General features: G+C 41.3%; 1 protein-coding gene across 4 annotated transcripts in view; it reads right to left on the reverse strand.

Annotated features, from left to right (window-relative positions):
* SPHKAP (SPHK1 interactor, AKAP domain containing) overlaps positions 1–14,247 on the reverse strand; it is a 75,468-nt gene extending 61,221 nt beyond the window's left edge. For 2 of the 4 annotated variants that reach the window (XM_075098787.1, XM_075098786.1), the window contains exon 1: positions 13,443–13,574. In XM_075098787.1, the coding sequence (XP_074954888.1) occupies positions 13,443–13,504 (62 nt within the window). In that variant the 5' untranslated portion in view covers positions 13,505–13,574. Of the gene's footprint in view, positions 1–13,140; positions 13,395–13,442; positions 13,575–13,778 lie in introns of those variants that run through there. The other 2 variants (XM_075098788.1, XM_075098789.1) reach the window with 2 other exon arrangements.
* Between the last annotated feature and the right edge of the window lie 4,900 nt (positions 14,248–19,147).

Here is a 19,147-nt window from a genome sequence, read left to right on the forward strand (position 1 = left end):
TGTGTATTTATTAAGCAACTTATATTATTACTGCACATTTGATGGTAATGCCTATTCTTAATATAGATTATGTTGTTAGTACAGCACAGTGTAATAGCCCAAGCGTGCGATGTTGTCTGATCTTACTTTTAAAGATAATGGGAAAAAACACTGTGACACAGCTGGAATCTGGTGAAATTTGCTCCAAATGAAATACATAACAAATGTACAAGCAGCTCCCACAGATTTCGCCTAGAAATGGAAATTCTCAGCATTCTTCAAGATGAAGTCAAAGATGTTGCAAATTAAGCTTTCATGCCAGAAACCACCGGGTAGTTTTTAAAAGTCTGTTTTAAACGTTTCGTGTATCTAACAACTTATGTTCTCTGACTGCTCCTCTCATCCTTTTGCTATGCACAAACTGTCAAGTGGGCATTTCAGGAGAACCAGTGGAACACAACACAGGAGGAAAACGGTGATTTCATACGGAGGATATTAATCTTGGCTTAACTCATTAAGTATTTTTTGGCATCTTGTTTATATTATACAGCCAAACTTCACAGTCAAGCTTCTCAGCCAGCTTTTGCCATCAACCCATGCAATGCATTTCTGATTCTGAGTATTAGAGCAACAAGAGTCAAATACTGACAAAACAGGCATCAAAGCACAGCACATACAATCAATATTTCACTGACAACTTTTCTTAAGGAACCTTTTAAAGATCTCAAATCTACTCTATGAAAGCTTTTCATTAATTAAATTAAAGACAGATCCTAAGTATTTCTGAAAGGAAGAGAAATGTGACAGATGTTTGTAACTTAAAAGTAAATTGCATATGTCATGAATTTATTTGAATAGAAAATGGTAATAGCTAATCAAAACTTGCTGGCTGTTCCAGTGTTTTCCTTTTTTGATTACAAATCACATAGACTGTAAAAGTTTAACTGAAATGTGGTAGGTACTCAGAATTACGTGTGTGATAGGAAGGTGAACATCGCTTTCATGTTTTGAATGGCCTGTTTTTAATGTTCATAAGACTTTCTGAAATTCTTTGCACCAGCTCTCCTCAGAAATAACAAATCTGGCTTTGGAAAACTGAGATTAACAAAAGGCTGACTTGTCTCCAGATATTTAAGGGAGAAGCTTGGGAAATTCCTACTGTTGCAGAATCACTTTCAGCTACTTTAGAAAAGGTAAAGGGCAAAGCTGTTAGTGAAAAGGGACTGGTGATACTAGATAACCAAATTTTTAAACACAGAATCTGAATTATGGAACAACTTGAGGTCTTGGTAAAAAAGAAGTATATGTATGACCAGCCAAGAGGCCATAATATCATGCTGCAGAGCGTTCTTTATTACAAATCATGAGCTCCTAGAACTGACTTCAGCATAGTGTAGTTGAAGATGCAGTCTTCCATATCACAGAAGTTAATGTTTCTGAATACTAAACGAAATGACAATAAAATATTTATTCCAAATGCCTGAAGACTCCCCAGCCACCAGTAAACCATATAACTAATCAGTAAAACATGACAACCTCTTTTTTCTTTTCCTTTTTTTCTTTTTTTTTTTTTTTTTTGAGGGGCATTTCTGAGATACAAGTCAGAGTAGAGGGATGAAGAATAGGGTGAGGTGATCCTATTATCAGGAATCTGTGTGGCATACAACTAGCTGAATTGAGGGTACGCCAAGCCTCTTATAACACGGGTACAGTGCTACTGCAGAATGATCCTTCCTACCTCAAATAACCATCCTAGCCTGTGTGGTTGTTCTAAATAATGAAGGTCTTTTAAGGTCAGATTACCCTCATCCTCAAAATAATGGTGGCTTGCAGATATTTTGGTAAGCCAACAAAGATGTTTTGATCTTCAATTTGGTAGAACAGAACCCACCTGCTTGAATTCCTCCCTTCTGCCCACCCCGAGAGAAACAAGACTTTGCTGCTGTGAGCAAAGCTGGAAGCTTTGGTTGATATTCTTCCATGGAGAGTCTGCCCTTCTGCCTCAGTTCTCAGAAATAACATTACCCAATTGTAAGACCATTTCTACAGCTCTAAAAATTAAGGCAATTCATAGTCTATTGTCATTCATTTCCTTGGATAGGCAGCTTCACCAACACGTCTATATATTCAAAAAACACTTGGTCAGAACTACTCTATGTAGGTGTGATGTTGGTCCCTACAAAACTCAATTTGATTATGGTAAATATTTTACTTTAACAGCATCTAAAGTACTTCCAAAAGTACCTATCTAGTAGGTATATTATTTCTTCAACTCCATTCTGGTTTCCAGCCCTTTTTATTTGAAAGAAAGCCAAATTGGTTTAAATTCCTACTAAATCTTTCAAAATATTGTTTAGGATTATAATAATGTTTAGAAACCAATATGTTTTTACCTTAAGTAATGATACCAGAAAAGTAAAACAGTAGTCTAAAAATAAGTGTCATCTAAAATATTTACAGAAATTTCCTATTCTCTTTAATCCAGTATTGTTTCTATGACCGCCTGCAGTTATATTCATCAACTATGTAGTTAAAATGTCAGGGTACATTCTGAAGTTATTTTAATGCCAAAGAATACATTCTGTCATTGCTTATTCACAACAAATCTTATTTTAACACAATTTACATGCCTGAAATATTCCTGAACAATTCTGATTTGCTACTAATATCCCAAAGGAACACAAATCTTATCAATTTTGATGCTAAGTTAATACATCAATAAATAGCAATCTATGATAGCTTATAGAAAACAAAGCCTCGAAATCCATTTGTTTAAAAGCATGAGTTTTTTTATAAAGTATAACATTGTCAGAGATGTGAACAAAATGAAGTTGCTCCTAATATGAGAAAACATGTTTTTGTATAATTATATCAAGATACTACATTCTTTTTGGTTTAGCTTGCTTGAATTTGTGAAACTTTTTTTTCACGGACAGTAATGTGATTTACAGGATTGAGTGGTAGGTATAAAGGCAACATTCTCTGTTTTTTCTAGCTTATACCAGCATAAGGAGAACGTGAGATTTCAGTCCAAGAAATTATGATTGAGGTTTTTTTGGCAAGATGAACCCTTCTTCTTTCCATTCCCTAAATCTACTGCCTTTCTAACTATATATAAAGAACATAGGAGATTACCTCTGAGAGTCTGAAGGTGAATCAGATCAATGAGTTATTAATTAATCTGATTTTTTTACTTGGTGGTACGATATAGATAAACTGCAGAGCTTCTTCAGCCACTGCTTCCTAATGGACTTCAGAGTAACTATGAAACTGTTGTGATAACTGGGCTTGAAATACTTGACTTGTTCTCACTGGGATGCACAAGGTCCAGCAGGATTATCTGCACCACTGACTGAGCTCAGGTTAAGCTCTCAGATAACCTTATCATCACTTGTAGTGTGCTTATGTGAGTACTTGCTAATTTAGTATTCTTGCATTTACACCTAATGCAAAAGTATAGACCAGACTATGTGTAGACATGGGTTTTCAGTTACCCACTAAGAAATCAAGAGGAGATTTGGTTGCAGAGAATCTGAGGGAGATTAAATTGCTCTTTGAGGCTACTTGCTCTTTTTCATGCTCAGTTCTTGCAGATAGAAGTGTTTCTAGTAGTTAGTTGAGATACAGTCAAGTTCACTTTCCACACAGTCTAGGAATGATCCTACAATAACTTCAGTGAAGCTGACCACGTAGTTGGATTGTATATGATGGACATAAAAATTGACCGTCTGTATTACAACCATTAGCTTGTCCAGGCTTCTTTTTTAAAAATAAAAATAATATGGCAGCATGAAATTTTTGTATTTTGTAATGCATCTAAAACGGCCAAATGATAATAACTCACAATACAAAGGAAGCTGAAGGTGCTTACTATCTCTGGGACAGGGAGGTTACCCTGCTTCAGCAAAGCCCAGCAGCAGCCATGCTCTTCCTATTAACTTCATTAAGACAAAGGTTGCCTCTTGTTTCATGTCTTTGTGTGTGTTTAAGTTTTACTCTGATCAGCACTGCAAAGTCTAAGTTATTTTGGTTCAAAGGAACAAAAAAGAGGTATGCACTTTGTCGTGGTTTGAGCCCAGCTGCAACTAAGCCCCAAATAGCAACTAAGCCTGACCCAGCCACTCGCCCACTCCCCCCTGGTGGGATGGGAGAGAGAATTGGAAGAGTAAAAGTGAGAAAACCAGTGGGTGGAGATAAAGACAGTTTAATAGGTAAAGAAAAAGCCATGTACGCAAGCAAAGCAAAACAAGGAATTCAATCACTACTGCCTATGGGCTGGCAGGTGTTCAGCCATCTCCAGGAAAGCAGGGCTCCATCATGCTTAGTGGTTATTTGGGAAGACAAATGCCATCTCTAAATGTCCCTCCTTTCCATCTCCCCCCAGATTTAATTGCTGAGCATGACATCATATGGTGTGGAATATCCCTTTGTTCAGTTGGGGTCAGCTGTCCTGGCTACGTCCCCTCCCAGCTCCTTGTGCACCCCCAGCCCACTCGCTGGTGGAGTGGGGTGAGAGGTAGAAAAGGCCTTGACTCTGTGTAAGCCCTGCTCAGCCGGATCGAAAACATCCCTGTGTTATCAACACTATTTTTGGCAAAAATACAAAATATAGCCCCATACTAGCTACTGTGAAGAGAATTAACTCTACTCCGGCCAAAACCAGCACACACTTAAATCCAGCTTTTGCAAAATTATTATCATTTCATTAGTGGGGGAATCACTGTAACAACTTCAGCTGGAGAAAGATACAGTATAATATAGAGAGGTCTAGTTCTGTGTGTTGAAAAGCAATCCATGCCAAAGTAAACCTGGTTCTATGGCCTCTTTTTTGTTGCTTTTAATTACTGGATTTGTATGATTATTTGCATTTGTTTTATTTGTTTATGGTCCATCTCTATTTTTTTCAGTAGTTACTCAATAATTTTTCTAATACACAATACCTTAAAAGTTATGCCTTCTGAATCAGAAAAATCATCTGTTCCACTCAGCAAGTATGTCCTTACCTATGACTTAATTTTACTTGTATGAAATAAAAATCTGTTACTGATGGTAGTACCCAAAGACACCTCTCTCTCATACTCAGATGCACTGTTCCATAATGTACAGTATTGACTTTCCATAATCTTAGAAGTATGGCTGTACTTTTAAAAGTATGAAAACTTTGTGTTTGGTAACTCTACTAACATTAAATTACATCATGCAAACCACTGATACAGTTCATATATGCTACTTACTCTTAAGAATATGGATAATGTGACTATTAGATGTCACTGAATTTATGGCATATATTATGCTTAGGATTGAATTTGTTGGCAGGTACAATATGACCATTTAACTAAGATCTCTAATAGGTGCGGTATTCCTTCTGTATTTTTATGTATTCAAGAAACAATTATTTTTTTCTAGTTGAGGGGAGGGTCTTATTCCAGAATTTGTTCAAGGATGATGGGTTTTTCATTTCAATATTACAGTGTGCAAATCCTTTCCTTGTAAAAATGAGCTGTTAATTTTTATTGGATGTCTACAATGGTAATACACGTTTTTCACTGAGAAGGAAGACATTGCCTTGACAACATAGAAGAGGAACAACCTATAAGCATGTTGTTGAACTGTTACCCTGCTGATTTGACCTCTTCCCTTTCCAAATTGAAATAGCATAGACAGTAATAAATTAATCTTGGGGGGAAAAGGATTTGGACCTAATTTAAACACAGTTCTGAAAACTAAGAGACAACGTTTTCTTTCTCCCTTTAATATTCTGAAGAGCCACTGCACGTAATGAACAGCTCCACTTCTGGTGGAGATGGGCTGTGCCTGGTATATGAAATTCTGATGACTATGCAATCTCATAGGACTACTACATGAGGACCATCTATGTTTTTCATTGCTGAAAGAAAATATAAGTCTGGTCTTATGGCATGTTCTAAGTAAACTGAGCCTTCGCTAAAGTGAAACTACAGAACCCAAATAACTTAAGATTACTGCACAGACAAGCACTGCAGCCTTCCCGGCCTGCTGAACACTCTTACTTTTACAACAGTTCCATCTGTGGGCTGAATGGCTATAAGCTTTCTGGACTTACCTAGCCCATACACCCTGTGCTGTCACTTCAACAAGAAAACTAACTTCCATGAAAGAAAAAAAAAACTAAAAATCTAACCATTTACATAGTTGCCACTAAATAACTAATTCTAAACAATATCCTGCCACATGGGTGTCTGGTGTGTCTTTGGGAAAGCCACTCATCAAAGCTGAACTATTATCCAAGTTTAGGTATCCTAAACTTTGTGCATCTTTCTGTTTAAAAAGTTTAAACTGTTAACAGAAAGATGTCTTAATTCAATGAATTATGTTTTTTTCAGCAATTCATATAATGAATCAAAACTTTTCCAGAAAACAAAAACCTCCTGTAATACTCAGAAGCTGGTTATTGCAAGTGCATTGAGCCAGCTCAGAATGGTGCGTAGAGGTTAGGTCCCAGTCTTAAAAGTGACCACTTAGGGTTACACAGGACTTGTTGACCAGTTCTGAATTTCACTAGCTGGGAAATGTGCACTGCAGCATCAGGTTCTGTGTTAGAATTTTTATAAAAGTCCTTTTTCTTTCAGCTATAAATTAAATTTAATCAAGATTTAGAAAGGAAACTTTCCTACATAGCAGTCAAGAATAATTAGATATATAATAAATTGTGATGCCACAACCAAGAGAAAACATAGCTTTGATAAAAATCCACTGACTACCTATTATGTGTTATGGGCATTGCCAGCAGCCCGATATTTAAGAATAATCAGGCCAGTCTTGAAGTGAAGAAAATTAATGAGGGGAACTAAAGAGATTGATGAAAATAATCCAAGGTTGAGAAGACTAAAAAAGGTTTCAAAGTCGTACTGGGCACCAAATAAATCCTAGCAAACATAGTATTAATCTGTGCATACTAAATTTGTACTTGTTATTACAAGAAAAACAGAAATATCCAGTATAATTTTTTCCCATTTTCAGTGAAGCAGGAGAAAGAGCAGGTGTACTGTACATGCAGTCTGAAGCGCTATCCAGTCCACTGATAAGCAAAGAGATGGTTAAAAAATTGGGAAACAACCTCCCCCCCAAGTTTCTGACACTGAGCTCCTGATATATGTAAAGTATTTCGAAGTGCATTGTCCCTACCAGTGCTAGGCAGGCTTTCCCTTCCTGCTTCTCCCCAGGGAGTGCAGCCAGCACCGGCCAGGAGCATGCACAACATCCAGGGAGAGGGGAAGATGCTGCTGCATTTTGTCCAGTAAGTTGGTAATTAAACCTATTGTTTTAATGTAGAAGTTTAATTAATTTTTCTTCTTCTGAGAGAAAACTAAAACTGCCTTTTCCACTTCTGGGGGAATGCTCAAAGCTACTTGGCTATTAGTGCTTGGGTTCCTAGTCCTTCATGTTAAAGCTGTTTCCCCATTGTTAAATAACTGAATACCACCTCTGAGAGGCAGCTGTAGCATTCCAGCTGAGCTTGAACGAATGCAATATACAGCAGTGTACCTGGAGGGACCACTGCTGGGGTCCCAGTGATCCCAGGTTGGAATCCTCACCAGATTGAGCTCTCTCAGCCTGTTCCTGCTCCTCAGCACCTCTAGCACACAAGCCACTCTGCTGTCTGAATATGGGACTTACTCTTCTGACTTCCAGCTGTTCAGGTGCCAATCACAGCTTAAATACAGTTCTTCAGAGGGTGCACTAATTTACAATATTCACAGACCCATGTCATTTGGGAATGACAGCTGCATGAGGGAGTGACCTGAAGCAGGTTTTGGTGCTACAGTTCCTCACCCACAGTGCAGATAAAGGGTCCCACCAGCCTAACGATGCCTCCCTCCCTACTGCTCAGGGTGTAGCCTAGCAAACTACATGTAACAAGAAAGAGTAAAATAATTAACATAGGGCTGAGGAAGTAGATGGCAAAACCTGCTAACCTAGTAAATGTGCTTACAATGATTACTGGAAAGAGGTCATAGCCGAAATCATACACAAAATGAACAGAAGAGCAACAAATTATGGACAAATCAAACTGTAACCGATACTTGTTAGGGTTTCTCAAGTCAATCCTGGTGGAAGGACATTGAAGGAGAGGACTGAATGATGAAGAAGGGTTGGTACATACAGGCAGATCTGTGAACAGAGTGACTGACGCTATTACAGGTACTGCCGTCAGAAAGGGGAGAAGTGATGTATGGGAGTAAAGCAGGAACTGAAAGAGGAGATTAATGGGTGTTTTCAGGAAAAGAAGTGTGAAGTTCAGGTGAGAGGCTAGGGTAGCCTGGATTAAAGAAGTCAAAACTGATGAGACTGGTAAAATAAAGGAAGAAGTGGAGATGCAAGTCTGGAAATAAGCAATAGGTTATTCACTATAGTGTGCACTGGGTTAGTGAAACAAAGCACAGAAATTATATAGTTCATTTATTTACTACTTCTGCAAGTCTCCTTCCTCCTATCACCCTCAGTCCCACTACTCAAGGGATCAGAGTTCTCATCCACAGACTTATGACCTTTGATAATTTAAGTTCCCTCTGGTTTTAGCCAAATTTTTTCTCCCCTGACCTCAGTGAAGGAAAACATCACTGAGAATTGTTGCTTATGTTTGACAACATAGGTTAGACAGGTTAATGAACTGTTTAAAGTAATTCCCCATGAAGACAGGAGGATGCAGCATGTCATTTCAAGAATTCCCACAGACAATCAAACTGATATTGTAAGAAGGTAGTGAATATCCAGAATGATCCCATTGCATTAGATAAATTTTCTGGCTGCTCCACTCAAAACATCTGGTAAATTCATCTGCTAATTTGCAAATGAAACACATATCCAGCAAGTATTTAACTGGTCCCTCTGGTTAGGCTGCAGTACTGGTTCTACGCAAGTGCAGGAAAACAAATTTCATCCTCATATATGACACCAGCTACTGTTCTAATGCATACAGTTGTCCTGATAATGAAAGTTCTGACATTACACTGTTTTTCGGGGGATTTCTTAATTTGCCCTCTTTTACTTCAATCAGATTTGTAGTACAATTGTTTCTCTTTTACTCAGAAGTGGAAAAACATGGAGAACAGATATGTAAGCTATGTGGTCAGTCTCACCAAATACCTCCTGTTACCCCTGAGTAGTTGTCTTCACTTATTTCATTCCACTCATCACTGACAATTGTTCAAAATAAATTCTTAGTACTGATTCCTGTTGGTTTACACACTGCTCGTCTGGTTTTGGGATTTTTTTTTTGTTGGAGTTCTATTTTTTTTTTGTTAATTATTTTTTCCAAGAAACTCTTACCTCTAGGTTTGTCCCATGACTGCTGACCTTCATAATTTGGGTCTTCGCCTGCAATTTTGTCTCCTTAAAGGATCAAAGTTTTATTTATTTCACTCATTCCTAAAAGCATCTTAATACAAATCCACTAAGTCTGTTTTCTCTGTTATACAAGATCTGGGCTTCCTTGCTGGACCACAAGAGCAGCTGTCAGCTGAAGCCTGTGACATTAGCATTACTGTGTAAGTTACCAATGGCAAAGAGTGCATGCCACATGCCTCTGTCTGTAAGAAAGGTCTGATACAGCCACAGCTTTTGGATCTCTTCTTAGCTTTGAATATCTTAACTTACCTCATTGCATCTGTGGTCAGCCCTAGCATATTCATGAAATGTAAAAATGCTTGGTTTTCAACAGGATCCTATTAAACTAGAAAGGCTTTTCTTAGCCATTCTCTGTGCTCTATGTGCCTAAGATTTCTGCCATGGCAGGTATTATTGAGATGTAGCAAAGATATTTCATTTCGTCGTTGTGATACAAAACTTTTTGTACTACCTGGAGAGTAAATTTCTCAGAAATAGGTGGACATTCTTTGGGCTTGTCTTTTCACTGTTTAAAATATAAAACCTGCTACTTCTCATGTCTGTTGGGTGGATATGTATTTTAATTGTTTTGAATTACTGTTCAGACTAATATTGCTTCTAAGCCCCAGTGCTGCTTCTAATTCTGAATTGAAGAACACTTATCCCTCCTTTTCTTCCTAGTATTCACACAAAAGTTGCGTTGAAAGCACATGCTAGTCCAGAAGACGTGTCTGAACAGACTCTTATTTGTCAGCTAAGACTACCAAAAATTGCATATGTCTATAGGTTTAGTTTTATAAGTTTGAGCAGAGAAACTGCAGTTTTACTGAAAGGGGTGGTCATATCTTCTTAGGCAGCTGTGCAACAGCATCGCAGATAGTCACTGGTTTACACAGGGAACAGAAGTACAGAAGTTCCTGGCTCATATATAAAAAATTCAAGTATTTTTCTTCCTGCGTCTCACCTGGAGAGGCAAAGTGCAAGCTGGTATGTTTAAGGTCTTAATGTGTTTTTGTTTCTCCACCATAAAAACCCAATAAATCATTATAGACCACAGTTCCAGCTTTCCAACTGCGATGTGCACCAAAAATGTTTTTTAGCTGCTTGAAGAATTGACAGCTACCAGTCCTGTGCAGTTCACTGCAGCTGCTCATCTGATCCCCAAGATAAGCGGTCACTGCAAGAAGCTACTACCAGAAACGTTAATTTATCAGTGGATGCTCAAAGGCCACTAGCCTGCTCTGCTGTGCTCCACCATGGCTGCAGGCATCCAGACCCAGGGCTTATGTTTTTGCCTTCAGATACAGAAGCCAAAGCAAGGGAAGGTATTGAGCAGGAATTAACGTCCACCGTGAGTTTATGCTGAACTCAGGTAGTGGTTGTAGTGTGTGATAGAAGAGTCAGGAAGGTGGTCAGAGCTGCGGCCTTGGTTTAGGAAGTTGGGTGTAGGTAAGATTAGGCGTGAATAGCCACAGAAACAGGCCAATGCCTGAAAGTTACTCTGTAGGGAAAATGCAAAATACTATTTGATTTATAACAGTTGGAGAGTGAAAACTTTATTTGGTAAGGCCTGCAAAGCTAACTCCCAAATGTTAAGATTCATCATTTCTATCTCTCAACAGCTGCTGTAACTAGTTCCCAGTTAAAGTTGCCCAGATACCGTGTGGTGGGCATGATGAACTGAAGGTGTATGAGGACAAGTTATCCACCCATGGTGTACTTTTTTCCCAAGGTTTCCTGGTGAAGACAGGAATGGCCTGAATATATTACTATTCTGGTCACCTTCTTTCCTGGAGTCCTCTGACCCTTATTCACAGACAGAAAGTATGATGCTAACATAGCTGTTCAGCAAAGAAAGGGTTACCTTGATTAATAAATAACAAGCAGCTGTCAGCATACCAGCTGCAGGAGATAAAAGAGATGAAAAATAGAACTGTAGTTCTTAGTGCAAGGAAGACTGACTGACTTATGCTACAGGAAGAGAATCTTGTACTCTTCAGGAAGAAGAAAGAGATATGTTGCTCCCAGGAGCAAGGTAAGCCTTGGCCTTGCTACAGAAGCAGACAGTGTTTTCTGGATACTAGGCCTAGCTGGGGTGAAGAGATGACCAGATGGCAGAGCTCTGGAGTGAAGTAGGGCTGGTTTCCTCAGTTTTATAGGGATGAAAGGCCTACCAACAATTGTGAGGAGTTGGAAGTTGGTGGTATGCCTATGAGGTAAATGTGTAACAATGAAAGCAAGACTATAAATAAGCAAAGCAGCAGCTTGTCTAATTCTTAATATCTCTTTGGAATACCTGTTTTATCCTGACGCAGGTTACTGGGGTCAAGATTGCATTCTACCTCATTTTTCCTGTAGAGTGTGAAATATAGGATGTCAGATCAGATAATCTAAAAACATCTCTGGTCTTAAACTCTGAGTTCCTACTTTCACTTTCAGATTGTTGTTTCCCATAAAATACTAAAACTTGTACAATCACCTTGGTATTCAGTGTGTAGAAGCTGCATACAGAGTTGCTAGCTGTGATTAACAAAAAAAGGTAAAACCTACTCATTTCACCCCGAAACGCCAAGGAAAAAATCAGGGCTATTTCTAGGTCAGATAATTGAGATCAAAGTGCAAAAACATTATTAAGCTTTGGTAGGTAAATGTTTATTGATATGAAACACTTCAGTCAATTCTCTCTGAGGGGTTGCTTTAAAGCTTTTTGTCTCCTTCAAGTAAATAAAAGCAATTTCTCCTGCAAGTAATTATCACCCACTTAAGTGCTGTCGTCCCTTCTTCCCTCCCCAACCAATTCCTCTTGAGTATTCAGGTAGCTGTATATTGTTTCACTACCTTCCTTTTAAGGCTGTGTTTTCTCCAAACTTTATTTCTATCATTTTCACCACTCACCTCATTGGGACACTGTGCTGGAAGCAACTAAACCAAAATGAACTGTAATAACTTGCAACATATGCTCTTTATCTCTCCTAGTCTGTATCAAACTTAAATGGTAACATTTCTATAATACCTTTGTCTGCCTGCTATCATCAAAATGCAATTTACTTGTGATTGTTGAAAATTACTCTTAACCATATCTTGCATTTCTGGTACACTGCTCCTCTCTGTGCATCAATTTCCATCTAGAAGGAAGCTTTGCTCTAATCCGTTGTTCAAAAGTGCTATAAATACATGTTTGGTGGAGCTGGGACAATAAAGTATCGTGATTTTTAGGTTATTCTTTCATTGTGAAAGAATCTGATTTACTAGGTAGTGTATGTGCATTAAAGTGATTTAAGCACAATACCCTAAAGGTATTTCATTAAGCACTAATTAACTTGCTGGCTCCCTTAAGATGCTATGGCTTGAAAACCAGCTGTTACAGCAAAATTAGATTCGAATTTTTTTTTCCATTTTAAGAAAAGCCCTTTAATTTCTGCTTTTTGTGTAGGAGTAAAGCCACGGCGGTTGCCCACCTCCGGGCAGGTAGCAGCACCTCCCCAGCCCCTCTGCAGCTGAAAACGAATTCGCGGTGTCCATTTCGGCTGCTCCCTCCGCCGGCAAGCCCCGGCCCGGCCGCACCCGCCGGCAGCGGCTCCGCGGGGCCGCCCGCGCTCCCTCTCGGGTACCGCAGGAGCGAAGCGCGGTGTCCCCGCTCCTCCGTGACCGCCCTCAGGCGGGGGACGCCTCTGCCCGTGCCGTGGTAAGCCCGGGGAGGCGGGGGGTGGGGGGGTTCCTCGGAAGTGGGGCGGAGGGCACCCAGCGCAGCTCCTCGCCGGCAGGGACCGGCGGGCGTCCAGGGCCGTTACTCACCGGGCAGGGACGGGCGGCAGCCGCTCCTCAGCGGGCAGGCGGCGGGGACCCGCGGGCGCCCAGCGCCGCTCCTCACGGGGCACGAATGGGCAGCAGCCGCTCCTCAGCGGGCAGGCGGCGGGGACCCGCGGGCGCCCAGCGCCGCTCCTCACCGGGCAGGGACGGGCAGCAGCCGCTCCTCACCGGGCAGGCGGCACCAGGAGCCGTCACTCGCCTCAGGCGGTGGCAGCCCCTCGCGACGCGGCGCAGCCCCACACGCGCAGGCGGCGGCGCGCGGGGAGGGGCGCGGGCGCGGGCCCTACCTGGGAGCGGCGGGCGGGGGGCGGCCGGGCCCGGCGGCGGCGGGCGGGGGGCGGCCAGCCATGGCGGTGGCGGGACCTTCCGCTCCGGGGGTGTCGGGGCAGCAAGATCGCGGCCTCGGCGCGCTGCGGCGCCTCCCGGCCCTGCCCTCTGTCTCACTCCTCCCCCGTCCCTCCCTCACGGCCGGGCCCCGCGGTGGCGGCGGGCCGAGGGCTGCGCTTCCCCGGGGCAGCGGTCGGCGTGTCCCCCTTCCCTGCCCTCCGTCCACGCCCGGGGCTGACGCGAGTCCGAAAGCGGCACCTCAGGCACGGCAGCGCCGTCCCTGGGACTCTTCGCACCTGCAAAGCGCTGGTGGGCAGCGGGTGCCCGGCCGGGACATGACGGGAGGCGGCTGGTCGGCGTTGCTGCTGCTTCGCTGAAGAGGTGTAGAGGGCTGCACCGAGCGCAGGACGCCTGGAGAAGTTGCTGGTGTTGCGCTCTGTTTGCGGTGCGGGGACTGGGACGCGACGACGAGGTGTTGGGTGACTCCAGCAACAAACAGGCGATCGTTGCTGACTCCTCATTATGAATGTCATGATGTTCTTAAGAGCCCCAGCCCCGTAAACCATGTGATTTAAATGACGAGGGTTTCTTTCTTTCTTAGATGTGAGACTAGAGAATTTAGAAAAGGAGCCTGCTTACTTAGCTACAATTTATGTCTTGTTTTGAGCTCCTTTAGACTGATTTACATGATTACTTACAGCAGTCTCTTTTCTCTTTCTCTCTTTTTTTTTTTTTTTTATTTTCAAGAACATACTAAATGTCCTGTGGCTTGGCTTTGGCATGTTTGTGCACCCATGTCTGAATTTCTGCCGTACAAATTATTAGAATCAGTCTCTAGTCATGGAGAGGTGAGATTAAAAGCATCTGAGTCACAGGTGATGCACAGTGCAAACGTACGTTATTTGTGAACCCTGAGCTAGAGTGTGTGCAGGGCCTCCTGGGTTCAGTAGGAGTCCTTTGGCTCAGGTGTGAAATTTGCAGGGCTGGAGACAACTGTCTCACCTTGTAGTTGCTGGCAAGATCCCCCTTTTGCTGACATTTGTTTTCAGTACAGTTATGACCTAGGTCAGAGCCAAGGGTCTGTCCAGTTAAGTTAATGCAAGTATATTTCTTCTGTTAGTTACATAGCAAACACTGCTTGGTTGAGGAATTCAGCAGTAAAACCATGGCAAGAACTTATCCACAGATACTGGTAGAAGCTTGACTGATGTATGCTGAGCCCTGCTTTTTACTCATTGCTGTGTTCAGAGGTTTGCTGAGTGAATTCAAAGACAATGAGGAAGGACAGGTAGCAAGGGCAACTAAATCCACCCTTCGACAATCATCTTTTTCTTCTGCAACAAAGATTCAGTGTTTCTGTCCTTTAAATGCGCCATCTCTGTGGTTTTTCTACACCTTTCTATTCCTTTATTTGACAGAATACTATGAAATAATGAAGTTTAGTGAGTTTTGGAAGGGCCTGGGGCATGTGGAGGGAATTATTTTATATATTAAGTCAGGTTTTGTTCTCTGTTCCAATTTACAGTGCAGAAATTTCTTAAACCAATTTTGCAGCTAGAGGCATAGTATCGTGTAACTACTGAACCAATGGTTTTCATTCTTAAGAAAGGCTACCTGAAGTTCTTGGTGACTTCCATAACAAAGAGAAGAAAGTTTCATGTTAATTTTTAAACACCTCTTAATACTTGGTGCTAAGGATATGGATTATGCCTGATGTTGTCACAGTCATCTGTCAACTTGTGAAGTGACAAATGAGAGATGGCAAGGCTCATAGCTACATCATGGTGGTTAAGGGTAAACGGGAGTCAGAGTAACAGGAAGTGTTGGGTTTTAAATGGAAAGTGGAGAAGCTGAGAAAACTAAAAGAGACAGTAGCCTCTTAGGGGAGCACTTGAAATACGCTGGCCTAAAGCCAGCCCATCTAACAGCATAGAGACCTGAGGCATCTTTCCAGGCTCTGAGTGAGTGGAAACTCCTGAAATCCAGAGCCAGACAAACCAGGGACTTCACCTGCTTAAATGCAAGCCCAGGTTAACGTTGCAAGTGGTTTTCTGCAAGAAACATTACACGCTCTGTTTAACACTTGAATGTCAGGCCCTTTGACATGACTCCCTCAGCACTGTGCCATACCTTTCTCACACTCTTCCAATGCTCTTGCACCCCTTCATTCCTGGAAACAGGCTGTAATACCCTTTCCTCCTCCTCAGTTCTCCACGCATGTTCCACGTTTTGGGGCCACTCAGACTCCCAGGTCTGTTGTGTCCCTCAAGCCGGTTGACTCTGTTTCTCATCAGCTCTTCTGTAGTAGACACCATTGCCCTACCCAAGTAGTGCTTAATATTTTTCCTATCAGCTTCCACTTGATCAGTTACTTTAATTTCGCCTATCTTCTCTAAGTTGTTTGTATATGGCTTTGTTTGCATCAGATCTCTAGTTCTGTATTTTAAGTATATTTTCTTCCTTGTTGTGGCACACGCTGATAAATTCAGTGCTGTTGCCACCAAGTTTCTAATCTTTCACACATTCTTCCTCATTCAATAGCTTGTCTACTCCTCCTTTGCTGTCATTATCTTATCCTTTTTCTGTCAATGTTTAAGCACTGCTTCTGCCCCAGATATTTACTGTTACCTCAGATTGAGTCCACATGTGACTATAATTAGGCATCTCTTAGGTTGCATTTAGGCTAGTAATTAAAGCTAGTCATGGCCTGTTCGCTGGCCCTGTGGGCACAGAGTAGGACAAGGCTCACGTCTAAACTCCCTTAGTTTTTAAAGCAGTGTGACCTCATCCAGACGTTTTTTTTCTTCCCAGAACAGAAAACACTAATGATTAAAGAGTACAACTGCTCATAGGGCTGTGCCTGGCTCTGTTGACACACAAAGACACAGCATACGCAGACACTACCAGGCACATAAAATGGCCATCTACTTCAGTCATTAATATGCTCAAATTTCTCATCTAACCTCTCTGATGCCTTCCCTTGAACACACCCTGAGCATCTCAGCCTCTCTTATTCTGTGTATTCCTCGTTTAGTTTCATGGTTTTATGTGTCGTAGTTACTTAAACCTTGTCACCACCAAGGGTAAAGTGCTTAATATTAGCTTATCCCTGTGATGTTATATTTTACTTATCTTTGTAATAGATTTTGGAGAAAAGGGTCAGAAATTACTTGCCTACAGATGTTTTGTCTGACTGTCTGACACCGTGTCCCATCCTTAACTCTTCTATTACCCTCCTTTTCCCTAGCAGTGTGCAATTCTTTCTCTATCTTTTCTGTTTTCTCCCTTACTTTTACTCCCTTTACTTTTGCCCTTTTAACTGTTCTGCTCTACGTCCTTTAACTTCATAGATATGGTTTTCATATTCCTGTTTCTGGGTTTCAGAACAGCTGCTTAGTATTTTTGAGATGCTTTGCTTGTGTTGTGAAGGAAAAGGACAGAAAGACCTCCAGCTAGGGACAGTTCAGAGAACGGAAATGACCATTTTCTGTCAGTGATGTTTGTACTCCAGAAGTTTATAACAGGTTTTCTACTCTCTAATTTCAGATTGTTTGCTCTTGTGAGTTGTCAGAGGGAAGAGCTCTGTGACAGAAAAAGGAGATGTTTTTCTCTCGTTAGAGGTGGGGATATTTGTTGCTTGGTCTTGCCTTTACATTTGGTCTTTGTTCCCTGACGTGATATGACTCTGAACCATCATTTTTCCATCATAGACGCTGCCACTCATCTGTCCCTTACTCCAGCAGATAGCACTGAAATTACACACGCATTGGATCTTGCTTTGATTTTTATCACATCCTTATAGTTGATGTGAAGCTCTCTGATTCTCATCTTGTGATTTGATTCCTTCTCTCTTTTTTGCATTAGTCACTCTTGATTGTCTGGCTTCATCATCCTGCAAAAACCTGTCTTGTACGGACATGGGCTCTTCTATTGCTCCTTCTCACCATTTCTGAGCCCCTCTTAAAGCCAGCACTCATGACTTGATTTCTTCAGAATCTACCAGAAACTTCCTTGTTTCAGGTGTCTGGCTATCCTCTTCACTGAAAGCCTATAGCCTCTGTTTCTGAGTGAAATAGCCAAGTATTGTGCCATTGTTCTTATTCCTTGACAATGTTGGCACATAGCCTGAAAAACCTATTTTTTTTCCTGGAACCTGACTTGACAGAAGAGAACTGATTACTGTCACACATTGACTTATTTCAGAGCTGTCACTGGGAGTGTACTTTTCTTTCAGCTTTTAGATATGAATTGGCAACAGGAAGAGAATAGGGTGGCATTTCAGTTAGCTCAGTCTGTCTTTTACATGTCAGCCTAGGACACTGTTCCCATACTGTATAACAGAAAGTCACGGCCAGAGAATACAATATTCTTATATTTTAAGGATCCAGACTATTCCAGTTGTTTGCCTTAAGATTTTGCTGGTTTCGACTTCTATAAAAATCCAAGGGGCTACATAAAAATAATTAATCAGCCCTTCTGTTGGGAAGATAGGCAGAATAGAGTAAATTGCTGCAGAGTTGTTAGTCTGAGCTGACAGGAACTGAAACAATAGTACTGTGCAGAGCTGCTGTCACGTGAGAAAATATGTCAATCGTTCCTGAAAAGGCAGAGGCTCTAGCCATTCTTAGAGATATTCCAAACCCCTCTGGACGTGGTCTTGGGCAACCTGCTGTAGGTGACCCTGTTGAGTAGGGGGGTTGGTCTAAGTGATCTCAAGAGGTCCGTTTTGATCCTAAGTGATTCTGTGCTTCTGTGGCTTTGAAATTTTGTTCACTTACAGTAAAAAACGGTCCTCAAAAACTGTGCTTATGCATGACTTGGTTTGTCCCAGGAAATCTATCCGGTCTATACTGATTCTGTAACTGGATGGTATTTTCAGGAATAAGTCAATGTTGTAGGGAACTGTGGAAAACAGTGTTTTGCTTTTCACTTCCCTTTGCTTGTCCTGTGAGCTGCTTTTTACAAAAGTCTCCTAATTAGAAATATGGAGGTGGAAATCTTAGCATGCATGCATGTTTACAAAAGCAGGATCAAAAAAGCTCACATCTTAGCATTTTCATGATAGAGACAATATTTCCAGAATAAATGCAACATTGTCAAATATCCCTAATACAGGGACTATCTCCCTTACATAATAAAAATTTCATCCAGTTAGGACAACCAGGTCCTAATCCTAACAGAGGCCTTTGTGCACTGGTGTTAATCAAACGGTATTTTTGGTGCATCTCTATCTTCCTTGTCTGTGTTTGCTGTGCAGTTGGTGTGCGCACACAGATTACTGTCTTGATGGATGTGTAGCTATTCCTTTGCAACTAAGGTAACTTCCTTTCCCAATGAATGTAAAGGGGATGCTGCATGGGTTTTGTGTCACTAATTTGAAAAGTTTTTAAAAATAGAAATCATCTAACATGGTTTATGTTTGTCTACTGGATGTTTGTTTACTGAAGAGGATATTACGGCTCACTGTATTACTGTGCAGTTGATTATCATACATAAGTTACTACTTCATGTGCTATCAGGTTACTGATGAGGTTGCATAAATCTCTTTGTGTAGCTTTATGTAGTTGTTCAATGTATTGCTTGTGTTCTGACACCATAGAGGCACACATTTTTTTACTCAAAATATCAGGTGCATTTTGCTTGTGGAGTTACATTGGTTAAACTG

Source organism: Phalacrocorax aristotelis, chromosome 7 (genome assembly GCF_949628215.1).
Source record: "Phalacrocorax aristotelis chromosome 7, bGulAri2.1, whole genome shotgun sequence".
Lineage (NCBI taxonomy): Eukaryota > Metazoa > Chordata > Aves > Suliformes > Phalacrocoracidae > Phalacrocorax > Phalacrocorax aristotelis.